General features: G+C 38.0%; 1 protein-coding gene across 1 annotated transcript in view; it reads right to left on the reverse strand.

Moving 5' to 3' along the window:
* The window catches only part of GTF2F2 (general transcription factor IIF subunit 2), a 129,607-nt gene that overhangs the window by 92,571 nt on the left and 23,301 nt on the right, over positions 1–13,735 (reverse strand). Inside the window, exons 3-4 of the mRNA XM_019756989.2 lie at positions 12,196–12,214; positions 10,881–11,025 (exon numbers count right to left, since the gene is read on the reverse strand). Coding sequence (XP_019612548.1) covers positions 10,881–11,025; positions 12,196–12,214 — 164 coding nt within the window. The remainder of the gene's footprint in view (positions 1–10,880; positions 11,026–12,195; positions 12,215–13,735) is intronic.

Below are 13,735 nucleotides of genomic sequence, written 5' to 3' on the forward strand. Positions count from 1 at the left end.
TAGGTATACATGAATCAAAACAATGAACCAACTTTACAGCCTGGAAGCTATAGAAAAATCAAAAGAAAAAAAATGTGTTTGTACAGCTTGTCATTTCCTCCAGGTATGATAAAAAACTTCCTAAGTTCTTCTCAACTGCTTTACAAAACAGGAAATGGACAGGGTTGATAATAAAAGCTGAGCGTCACAGAATTTTAGGAATAGGCAAATACAACATACAATAAAGGTAAAAAAAACAAAACAAAAAAAAACACCTTGAGGATGCTTTCTGACACTCTCCATAAAAATCATAAACATATATGGCAATGGAAAGAGAACTGACTCTGGTTGGTGAACACACAATGTGATGCATAGAAGAAGTATTACAGAATTGTACACCTGAAATCTAGCTAACTTTACTAACAATTGTCACCCCAATAAACTTTAATTAAAAATTTTTTTTTAAAAATCATAAACAAGGATATACAGAAAGCAGAAGTACAAGATAAAGTTATTTAGCAGAAATCACAACCAAAACTTCAGTCAATTTTAGGCATATTTAAGTGGAATTCATGAGTACTAGAGCTGGAGGTTTTGGTTACATTAATAAATTCGTAACAATGACCAAAACTAAAGAAAAAACAAATGTGCTGATAGTCCTTGCATAAATTATAGGTCAATTCTTTGGAGGAATAATACTATAAATATTATCTAATTCATACACTGTCAGTGTGATTATTACAAGACACATACAGAGAGACTATATTACCAAAAAACAAAAAAAACAACAACACATGGTGCTAAGGCTGAAACAGAATTCAAAAGTCTTCTTTCAACCTTATACTCTTCATCGATCCATCAGTATTTCCACCAGAAAACATGGGACTGAATTTTTAAGTTTCTTAGTAAGTATTTTTGATCACATAATTTATAATTTATGCTAAAATTCAGGAAATTTTTAAAAATTGATGTACTAAAGAAACAAAAGAAACCAAAAACAAAGGCTTGTCAAGATAAGACATACCCCATACTAAAAAATCTCTATTCAGTCTAAGCACTGAACTTCCCTAATTGCTAGAAATTTGGACGACACTGCTTAAACTATCTCTAAAAACGTTCTTGGGTTTTTTTACAGTGAAACTGTAAAGATTTTGTTGTAGGCGATTGCAGGCTCATCACAATGAGTCACAATCATACACACTAACTCCAGGACAATGATTACCTCTGGAAAGGGAGGTGGGAGTGGGACCAGGAAAAAGAAAACGGAATGTCAACTCTATCTAAAATGTTCTATTCCCTTTTAAAAAACAACAAACATGGCAAATATTAACAATTATAAAATATGACCACAGGTTACACTATTCTCGACACTTCCATAGGATTGAAATATTTCATTATTAAAAAAGTGAAGAGTAAATCATACTTTCTTTTTTTGAGGGCGCAGCTCACAGTGGCCCATGTGGGGATCAAACCGGCAACCTTGTTAAGAGCACAGTGCTCTAACCAAATGAGCTAACCGGCCACCGACGGCGCTAACCAGCCGCCCCGTGAATCAAACATTTTAATGAATTTCACTTGTGACTCCAAACCTTAATATTATCCATACACTCCATCCAGCTTTTGCCTTTCCTTCCCCTCACCCTCATCCCCAGATTTGGAGCTACAGTACGTATTAACCGTGTAGTTACGCATGCATACCTGAATGTGAAAGCTTATAAACATGCCTTTTATTCTTTCTAGCCACTAAATAAGAAACATCTTCTGCTATTGGGCTTAATTTTTCAGAGAGCAGACATGGCTCAGGCAGTCGGCAGTAAAATTCAAAGCTGAACCTCTGTAGTCAGCCTCAAACCCTGGGGGCATTTCAGGAAATGTACAAAACACGAAAGTCATACATCTTTGTTTCAGTTTGTTCTTCCTCACAAGTAGACGAGTGTCAGAAACTGGTAGGATTCCAAACGTTGACTAGCATGACTGCTACTCAGAGTAGGCAAAAAAACAGAGCTTGCTTTCTCTCCACGGGCCTTTGCCCATTCTTCACTGGGAGAGCTGGAAAGCCCAGATGGGACTTGGCGATGGCTGCCATGTGAGGGCAGGGCGGTGAGACCACCCGGAGCTGCCAACGAACTCAGCAGACCTCGGTCGGCAGGCATTTGCTCAAGCACACCTAGCAGCATTTCTGTTACCTATTTTAAAAAGAGCTTGTTTTAAAAATGTATTTCTAAATATGAGGAACTACAGTGGGGTTAAGTCATACATTCTCTTAGAGCTTTTGTTCTCTCATCCACACAATGGAGAGTTGATTTAAAAGTGATTCCCTCTTGGGATTGTGGAGAGAATTAAATAAGCTAGGAATGTGAAGGCAGGTTATACACCAACATATAAGTGTAATAATAAGTACTTAAAGGAAATAGTTTAACAGAGGCTCAAATCCAGTAGAAAAATCGGTACTGAACTCCTAACACACCAGCAACAAGCCCTGACACAGGTAGTCACTGCCGTGGGGGAGGAAGCGTCTCCATGAGGCTACAGCCAGTAAAAAGGGTTCGACACAACACGACACCTCAAAATGGAGCCTCCATCTTCTCCTAACACAGCACCCAATCCGCACGCCTCAGAGTACAGGAGGGTCCTCAAGACCACGTGGGTGTCCACCAAGTCAGAACTATTAATATTTTCATTAAAATACGCAATTGCCCTTTTCACTGTTATTTGCATCAATGGTGCAAAAGCAATCGTGGGTACACTCCTGGGGCCACCACAAAGCTAACTGTACCAGTGTACTGTTTACCACCTCCCACTACAGTTAAAAAGGCAGTTTCACTTAAGAATGGTCTTGATGAACAGTAAAAATTATGGTTTATTCAACCCTGACCCTTGGTACACATCCGTTAGTATTCTGTGACCCCAAACGGGACATCACATAAAGCGTTTCTGCTGGATACCAACACAGGATGCCTGTGTCAAAGAAAAGCACGTGGTGATTGTGGGAGTTAGAAGCTGAAGGGGCTTCTTTTTTCAGGAAGATTTTTTATTTGTAAGAATGATTGACAAACGGGTCAGTCAGACTCAGGTAGCTGAAAGATATTTTCTCAAAACAAATGGAATAAACCCATCTTTTCAAAGAAAACAACTGGCAGTATTTATTGCCATTAATAAAATTCAACCTCTGAAGTCAAAATTAGAAGTTTTGAAAAACTTGTACCCACCACAAGCTTGACAACTCTCCATGACTTAAAGACTTTCTGATTAAATCAGTGATGTTAATGAATGCAAAATTTTGATATTGTATAATGAAATGTGTCAACATGTGGAAGAACTGCATTACTCAGTGAATCATTATTCACCAAATGATGGATGCATGATGTTACAAAATCATGCATAAGTGAAAGATTCATTCAAAGTACAAGATAAAACCAGTGGCTTTCAATATAACAATATAAAAAGTTTGCTGATAGGATTTCAGACCCTGTCTTGCAACTCATCTTTAAGAAACTACCACTTGCACTGGGATGTAAAGTACAGCACAGAAAATATAGTAGATGATGTTGCAACAACGATGTACAGTGCCAGGTGGATACTAGACTAATCAGGGGATCCCTGCATAGGTTATACATGAATGTCTAACCACTGTGCTGTACACCTGAAACTAATATAAAATAATACTGAATGTCAACTGTAACTGGAAAAAAACAATTTAAAAAAGAAAGAGACTACCACTTGTAGAGTTTTGGTGTAGTATCAAAAGAACTGAATTATCTAAAAGTGCTACTAAGTGCTCCTCCCATTTTTAACTACGTATTTGCAAAAGGTCAGATTTTCTTCAGATTCTTCAACCAAAATACCATTGTTATAGACTGAATACAGAAGCAGATATGAGAATCCAGCTTGTCTTCTAAGCCAGACATTTACGAGACTGGCAAAATGCCACTTTTCCCACTAATTATTTTGGAAAATGGTTTGTTTGTTTTTCATAAAAATGTGTCATTTAGGTTAACATATAATATATAAAGGGGCCCTGAGACTAAAAAGTTTGAGACCACTGTACTAAAGTGATACAGGATAATCACAATTATGATAAGGCTAAAATAATCTCCGGGAGTCCAACTGCACTGCAACTAGTAATATGCACATGGCGATAATCCAGGCAACAGAGCGGAGTTAGTGTTTAAGAGCAGTATGAAAAAAAATTCAATGAAGAAGAAAACAGCTGCTGTTTGAATGCCATCAAACAATCATACATATACATGAAGCTTAATTCAAACCTCTAAAAATTATATGAGGTGTGATCAAAAAATATGGTGAATGTTTAAATTTAAAAAACTTATTACAGTAAAAGACACACTGCCATTATTCCCCCTCAAAATACTCCCCCTCGTTTCAAACGCACTTATCCCATCATCCTTGCCACTTTCTGAAGCAGTTCTGGAAGTCCTCTTTCATGAGTGTCTTTAGTTGCGCTGTCCTGGCTGCCTCGATGTCCTGAATCATTCTGACTTTGGAGAAGAGCCAGAAATCGCACGGTGCCAGATCTGGTGAGTAAGGTTGATGAGAACATACTGAACGTTTTTATTTGACAGAAATTGCCGTATACCAGAAGCAATGTGTGATCCATTGTGATCACCAAATACGGTAAATGCTGCTGCCGAGTGCCATCCAACAGAAAGGCAGGGATCTTCAATACAGGAAGAGGCATGTGGAACCTTAGTAACAGTGTGTGACAAGTGTCAACTTGTTCGGTGCAGTCGGTCAGGCGTGAGCTACAGTACAGAGAAGGTGTGTTTTGAAGTGTGCCGTAAATAATCCTCCATCATGACAATGCTATGTGTCACACATCGCTGCTGGTATAGCAATTTCTGTCAAATAAAAACATTATGGTGTGTCCTCATCCAGCTTATTCACCAGATCTGGCACCGTGTGTCCTCTGGCTGTTCCCCAAAATGATTTATTTGAGGCAGCCACGACAGCGCAACTAAAGACACTCAGGAAAGAGGACTTCCAGAACTGCTTCAGAAAGTGGCAAGAACGATGGGATAAGTGTGTTTGAAGCGAGGGGGGGAAGATTTTGAAGGAGATTAACGGCAATGTTCTTTTATTATAATATTTTTTTTAATTTAAACATTCACCGTATTGTTTGATCTCACCCCATATACCTGATATCCTGTTCTCAAGTTAATGTTTCCATCAGCACCCAAAAATTCAAGTTAAAAATGAAAATGTTACCTTTATTTATGCTTCATTTACCACACTTGCAAAACAGTACTGTACAAGGCAGATTATAAATTCTAGAGTATCAGTTCAGCTTTGAAAATGACTGGTAATTCAGCATCTTCAAAGAGCATCCCTATAGACACATTTTTTCCTCAAATATAAATGAATACATTCTAAAACATGTGTATTGGTGTATGTTACCAAATTCAAGCTGAAAGCAAATAGGCAGGTCACCACCAAACCAATTCCCACATACTGTCACTTGTATCAGCTGCTGTGTTGTCTGGGGAATATGTCTTATTATGTGTACAGTTGTTAACCAGGTGTCACAGCACATAGCACGGAACTAAGCGGATTAGGAGAGAGAAAGTAAAAGAAATCACCAGCACCAAAAAAACATAATGAGCAAGAAATAAAGTGGGGAACAAAGAAATTTAATATTCAGTTTTGAACCTCAAATGTCTTAGGAAAAACACTATTAACTTTGAAGGAAGAAAACTCATCCTTTTATCACTAACAAGTCACCTCACATGAAAACCAGCCTAAAATAGACTATTTCAACACACTTGCTGGCACAAACCCATCTATTTAATATGTGCTCAGTCCTACACTAGACACTACGGAGATAAGCATGAGACATGCTGCCCTGCCCACAAGGTTTAATTAACGGACAAAAGAGTAATACAAACCTGACTGCCTTACTAGTCCAGATGCAGGAAGAATCAACAAAGGCTAGAGCAGCGAAGGGAGGGATGCTTATGCCTGTGAAAGAAACTTCGGGCCGATGAAATCAGAGGCAGTTGTCAGGAAGGTACTATAAAAGGTAAGGGATTCCAGCAAATTGGACTAGAAGAGGGTGAGAGGGTGGCGGAGTTTTCAGAGGACTGCTCTGGATGAAGTGGAATAAAGAAAGGTGTGTGTGCGATTTACACTATAGAAATGACCCAATGAGGCAACTGACTGACTGAGGGGAAGAGGAGGATGAGAATTATTATGGCCAAGAGGAGAGACTTACAGAGTGTGTCACAGACAGCAATATGGATAGATGGCGAATAAAGGAATGAAGACATGAATTTCATTTCATACCTTCTGGGTTTCAGGTGATAAACAAACCCAAGTGGACTGCCTGCTGAATCAACTGAAGATGGGACTGGACATTAGATGAGAGACCAGGCTTTTGTCACTGCTGCCACCCTGGTCCCAGTTTCGTCTTCTCCCCCCTGGATTACCACCATAATCTTCAGCTTCCACCCCTGCCCCTCAAGGTCTCTCCTCAACCGGCCAGCCAGAGTGAGCCTTTAAAATGTCAGATCACATCACTATTGTGTTCAAAACCTTCCAGTGGCTCCCACTTCACTCAGAGTAAAATCCCAAATCCTTGCAACGGTTTACAAATCCCTCTAGGATCTGCCACAGCCAAACCCCTCTTCTCTGGCCTAACAACCTCCTCCACCCAGTTGCCCGTCTGCCCCACCCACACTGACTGACCCTGCTCCTCCGAGAACGTGCCAGGCGGCTCCCACCTTAGCGTAAAAGTGTTCCTTCCCTCTGACTTGAAAATGTCTAGTAGGCCAACTGACTCCCATAGGTAACTCTTCTGAAGGAGATCAAGACTGTTCAAACCCCAGCTTCTCCACAGGCCCACGCTGACCCCGCCGCGCCCCCACCCTGTACTCCTGACTGCACGTCCCACGTTTTCCCCCAAGACCTTACCACCTTGTAGCCGGTGATACATTTTACTTATTTGTCTGTGACTGTTTCCTCTTACTAAACTGTAAGCACCCTGAATGCTGAAATTTTGCTCACTAAAGTATCCTAGTCTAAATAAAAAAGGGCCTGAAAAAAGTAAGGAAAAATATCAATTTGTTGAATCAATGAACTGCTACAGAGGGGTCAAAGATAATGAAAACTCAGAGCAAAAGGTGACCGTGTTTCCATCAGCTAGCTCTACCCCGCCCATTTCCCCCAATATTTTCTCACTCAGTAATAGTCTCATCACTCATCCAGATGCTCAAGCCAAAAAAGCTTGGAAACCATTCAAGAGTTCTCACTCTCCCAACTCCCACACAGTGAATCCATCAGCAAAAACTGTTAAAATGACCTCTGCTACCTGCAGAACAGGCTCCCCCTTTTCCACTCCCACTGCCCCAGTTCAGACCTTTTCATCGCTAAACTAGACTACAAACTCCACACCTGAGCGTTTTTCCTTAGGTCTCAAGGAGGCGACTTAACACATTTTTACATAGATATGACAGTATGACAGGTAGGAGAAAGCAAAGTGAAGAAGAATACTTGAAGGCGAGAAAAAGGAATTTTATCTTCACTTTCTTTCTTCCTACTCATGCACAATTATTCATATACTTCAAGGCCCAAATCCAGTATTACCTCCATTTTTGAAGCCTTTCCCAGCTGCTCAGGCAGAGCGCATACTTTCCGCCTCTCTGTATATAACTCCATTAGAGCACTTCCTGTAGCAACTATTTTTCACATATCAGTTGCCTAGTTGAACACAAGTCCAGGGGTATTCTAGCACAGGGCCTAGCATTAAAAATGTCTGTTGAACAGAGGAGTGAACAACTTCTAGTCTAGAACTGGCAATTACAAAGAGGAAAACCGAAGTGAGAACACAGGTAAGGGTGCAAAGGACAAAAAGAAATAGAAGGTATCGAGCTGCCAACGAGCAGTAGAGAAAAATGACTCAACTGAAGTCCCCAGGTGGGGGGACGAATAAAGGCCCAACACATGAGGCAGTTCCACCTAGATAAGGAGAGAGACAAGGGTACTAGCTATAGAATCCCAAGGAAAATAGTTACTAGAGAAATAGATTATTCAGAATTTCACAGAGAAATATGGAGGTGGAGGGGGTAAACCTAAAACAGCCTTTAAAAATAAGACATGTTCTCTCAGATAGGATACCCAAATAGCTACAAATTAATTCTAATTGTAAAATGCTCATAAAATGGATTGTTTTAAGGACAAAGCACTGTAAAACATATCAGTACCTCCTAATCCCATCCTCCCAAAGGAATTCAAATATGTAGAATTTAATCATTAGAAAAACTGGCTGAAAGGGGCCTCTAAAGACCAGTAGAAGTATGTTAACAGAAGGAATAAAGTTATTACAATTAAACTTAACACATTAAACTCAAATGAGGTTTTTTCTTATAAAATTCTACGTTTTATAGACCTGTTTTTAGTGTACTATTACAAAGAAGTGAAAAGTCTAGAAAGCAATTTTTTATAAGCAGTACAGGTGTATGCTTGAGGGAAAACATAAAAATAGTCAGGTAATGCATGCCTCACGTATATTTCAGTGTAAAATACATGCCCACTCGATGTAAAATGGCTCAGTTACATATACTTTGGCAGGTTCATGACCAACCAACGCAACAGCAGAGCAGTGACTCTGAAGCTTTTGGGGTCACAGTCCCCTCTGAGACCCCACTGAGAGCACGGTCCTGTCCTACAGAGAAACATGCGCACATACATGGATACCCCCCAGCATTTTAGGAATGTCACAGCAGTCACAGAGCCAGGGAACCCCGTCACAGAACTGGTGTCTTAATGAACAGAAAGAGCAAACGACATAAGGCTCCTCAAAGAGAAAATAAACTGTTAAGAGCAACTCTAGAGCTTTTTTCTTGGTCATCTGGGCAATCAAAAAACACTAAACATGAAAATCTCTACGGGCTGAATTTTATGAAGTGATATACACCCAGATAAAGCTCAAATGCATGAATGTACCTTAAAATAAACTGGAAACCTACAGTGCTTAAAAATAAGATCTGATATTAATAATATTAATAACAGTTATTGATCAGTTACTATATATTGTGTGTTGTTCTAAATGATTTAAATATATCGATATTTACACATAAACGTAAATTATTATTCCCATTTCATAAATAAGGAAATTTGTGTCAATTAACAGTGACGCGAAACAAATGATTAATGCGATTAAGAAAAAATTCCCTTATAGAGACACCATCTAATAGCAACTTAGCCCTGTATTTGTATCATCACAGTTCTACAAAGCAGCACACATTGTCCAAATTCCAGAAGAAGGATGACAATCTTGATCTTTTTCCACATTCCTGCCAAGATAATCCTTACAATACCACATTCACTTTGGAATACAATGTAACCACAAATGTGAACACAACCTGTTCAAAAAGGGCACAACGTTAACTCCAGGATGGACGCCATTAAAAATGGAAGACTGGTGTTGAGGATAACAAATCCTAGCTTTCAAAATCACTGTCTTTTGTGTAAGTACCAGCAATAAATCATGCTCTGGAAAAACCAACAACATAATAAGACGGGAAAAAAATCTGAAATCAGGTTTCTTTTTCTGCAGAGGAAGTTCAAGCTCCCCTACCTCAAACTTTTTTCCAGCTCTGCCTCCTTTTCACCATCTTGGTTCTGTGCTTCTTCCACTCCAGAATAACCACAAAAGTAGGGAAAACTCCACAGGTTCAGTAGGTCCGACTAAATCCCATCAACCACAGACAAATGTCAGATTCCCCGGATGCACTCACAATGATTCCCATGACGCAGCAAGCACCAAATGTTTGTTGAATGGTTTAATCTCCTTCAGGAGAAAATGCTTACCATTTTCTACCTCCTATAATACTACACTGCAAATTATTATAGCATCAGAATAATGCAATAAAAACAAATCTTTTACCTTAAAACCAGATGACAGAAAAATTGCAGTTTACTGTATTTTAGATTCTACATCCAAGGGGGTAAAAAAAGGAAAAAGAATAATTTTTTTAGATCAGCTTGTGGTAATCCAAGCTGATGATAATCCAAGACACCGCAAAATATTTATGTGAGCGTATTCCTTTTTTTAACAATGATGTTCTTAACACTATAATTTTTTACAGCTTTCTGTAATGTTTAATGAAGATACAACAAAATCATGGATCGTTTCTTTTATACCACCAATAAACTTTTTTGAATTATATATGAGAAATTAACTCCACTAAAATGAGGTGGCCTGCTGCTTTAATAGCAATACTCTAAATTCAGTGAAGGGTAAAAACCAAGAAACAATGAAAATAAACATATATTCATACACGTATGCTGCAAGAAAGTTCCCCAAAAAGTTTAATTCACAAACTGAAACACCTGCTCCTGATCTACTGAACTGTTAAAATATCTCAGAGCAAACACAAAAAACTGAAATATTTTCTATGCAGAGCTTATTTACACTATATTCTTGGAAATCAATAACAATTAAAAGAAGTTAATCTCTGCATTAAACAGGTCCTCTTAGTATAGAAAGCATGCGAAAGTAAAAATTCAGACTAAAATATCCCCTAATATTAAGTGGCATTTTTTTAAAAGACAACTTATAGTTGCCGAATATCAATTTACCAAATCAGGCCCAGAGACCTTATCTTGGCGAAACTCAGAACACTGTTTCTTCAACATCCTGGAAGGCAACTTGATGCACCACACTTTTCCATCTGCTTTGTTCTATTTCTTCATGCCCCAAATGGGAATTAAACGTTTTGAGTAACAGCCAATCTGCCATCAATCACAGTAAAGTACTCAGAGCACCAAGGAAGCGTGATATGAGTAACAGAGGCGGGAACAGCCTTGGCAATGACCTCGGAGACTATGTTGAGACAGAAAAATCTATACAACATGAGCGGGAATCATATTAAATACTTCTCACTCACCCGATGAGCTCTCAGTAAATACAGTTAATGTTTGTCCTCCAACACTTTGCAAGACAAATGGATGTTCTCTCGGAGCACTGACTGAAGCTGGTTTTCCGCCAATATCATGAATATTTGCAAGATCCTCATTCAGGGTAAATGACACCTAATAATAGATAATTTAAGCAGCGCGTGTTACAATAGACTTTTATATTCAAAGTATCTGTGCAGAAATTCTGATTATAATTCAAGTAATTTTTTTAAAATGTGAATCTTTTCTAGTCATTTTATTAAGCATTTAAATAATCTCATCCAAAAATCTTTAGTAGTCATAAAAAGAGAATCAATTCCCATCTGTCAGAATAATGGGGCTACTCTACCATTATAAATACAAACAGCTTTCAGATGTTTTCTCTGACCTACGGCTGTAGAAATTCTATTTCCAAAATAGAAACAGAATTTTTCCCCCTAAGGTCTCTGAGGTCAAGGGACCATGTCTCGTTACATTTATAACCTTAAGTAAATAAATATAAATATACATGTATGTATTTGTACAGATCTCCTAGCAAAGAGCCCGGCACATACAAGGAAAACAGGATTTGCTGAATAAGTGAGTCTGTTAAGAGTATTAAGAAAGCAATTATACTTGAAGGGGGACAAGTGAGCTACTTAGAAAGCTTAAACACTCCCATAATCTGAGGATGGATTTCTTTTTTTAGGTCTTAATGACTACTGTATGAGTACATGGTGCTGTTTTCTTTTTGAAAATTTAACAAATACAACTGAATGTCTAAATGGATAACTCAACATTGAAGTTTAGAATAAAAAGATATAGTAGGTGTTCTTTCAAAATGATTTTTACTATATACCAGATCTTCCCCAAAAGAACATCAAATTTTACATTGAAGGAATTTATAAACATAAAATACTGGTCTCCCCACCACACGGAAAGATTCTGAAGCATTTATTAAATATCTCTCTACCGCAAATTATGTCCTAGACTTAATGCGTCAACTTCTAAAGCCCTCAAAAACCCACATCAAATGCCTCTGCCACACTGAAATACCAAAATATTACTGAAGTAATACTAAGTTGCATAAGCACTGAAAGGGGATACTTTAGGTCAAAGTAGAAAAATGCTAAAAATGAACAACTAGAAAGGAGTTCATTCATTCACATGAGACTGACGTTTTATACTATTAATATAATGTGTTCCTGTCCCTCAGCTACTAGTTTGATGTGGAGTTTTCCAGAATACAAACACCACCTTCTCTTTACTAATTCATAGTAAAATAATCTCATGGTTTAAATAAAATTTAAATAGAAATAATCTTACCTCGGTCCTTCCTTGATTCCTAAAAGAGAGAAAAGGAAAACATTTTAATTTATTAGATTATATTTTTTCAAGTTTCTGATGAAGATTAAAAGAAATAACACTATTGAATATTTACATACAATAGTACATTTACAGAGATTAATATTTACTCTTGGCTTTCCTCCACTATCCTATTTGTAATCCTATAGGAAAAACAAAAGTCTCATTAACTCCACAGAAGCATTTTATTATAACTTTGTGTCACTTAACATTATTACAACCTGTCCTAACAAGATCTTATCTAAATAATGACCTTATTACAATTCTTGTCTTATTTCTGAGACTTTTTAGCCTTCATTAACATGTAAATGAATATTTAATACCAGATATATAGTATTTCAGCAAATTTTACTATTTATTTTGTCTAGCTGAAGATGTTTCATTTACCTAACAAAATCTCAAAGATCAAAATTAAATTTAACAATATTTTAAAATTATAAACAATTTTCTCCACTCTAAAAACAATATACACCCATATATAAACATGCAGACAAGCCAACAGAAGTTTTAAAACAGTCATAATTCCACTGTTAATGTCTTGGTACTGTAAATATCCTTCCAGACTATTTTCTACATATTTGAATTGCATACTTTTAAATGTTATTATTTTTTTACAAATATGGAACCAATATACACCTTGTATAATACCCTAATTTAAAAAAAACATGTATTCAATACCTACTATATGCAAAGTACTGAGTGTAAGGTCCAGCCAGCAGAAGATATAAAAAGTATACTCATAACTATAAAACGAGACAAATTTTAATGTTTAATTAAGAGCGCCACAATGTGCCAGAATTAGGCAGGACACCATTTCTTCCATTTTAAGAGAGAAGGAATGGCTCAACCAAAGAGGCAGGTCTGAGCTAAGTCTTGAAGGGCAATGCAGTTTCATTAGGACTGGATGAGACTATAGTAGCAGAAGTAAATAGCTGAACAAAGCCACAGAAAAGTCTGATCACGCAGATGTGATCAGATTTGGCTGGAAGGGAGAGCACACAATAAGGAAAAGTGGAAGATGATCTCTAAAGGGGAGCGGGGGTCAGACCATGGAAGAGCTTGCATATCGCATTACAGAGCACCGACTCCATTCTTTAGGCAATGGAAAGCTACAAGTACTGACTTAAGCAAAAGAATAACAAATACCAAGATACGCTCCAAGAAACCTGCAGGAGAAAATATACATGGAATGGCTATGAAGGCCAGTGAGAAAACTCCTGCTGCTCCAACATCAGGCTGAGTTCCAACCAGCCTCACTCAGTGCTCTGTCCCTCACTCACTGCCACGAAGGGCCTACTACCCATCCACTAGGCACTGCGCCAGGGGCACGGTCTAGATGAGCACAGGTCCGTATCTTCAAGAAGGTCCCAGTTTAACGAGAAAGATCCAATCATGAACAACTACAACATGATATAACTTTATGACAGAGGTACAACATGCTGTCATGGAAATGCAGAAAAGCGAGCTAGGAAATGATGAACTGAATGAGGGAGGAGGTCAA

Source organism: Rhinolophus sinicus, linkage group LG04 (genome assembly GCF_036562045.2).
Source record: "Rhinolophus sinicus isolate RSC01 linkage group LG04, ASM3656204v1, whole genome shotgun sequence".
Lineage (NCBI taxonomy): Eukaryota > Metazoa > Chordata > Mammalia > Chiroptera > Rhinolophidae > Rhinolophus > Rhinolophus sinicus.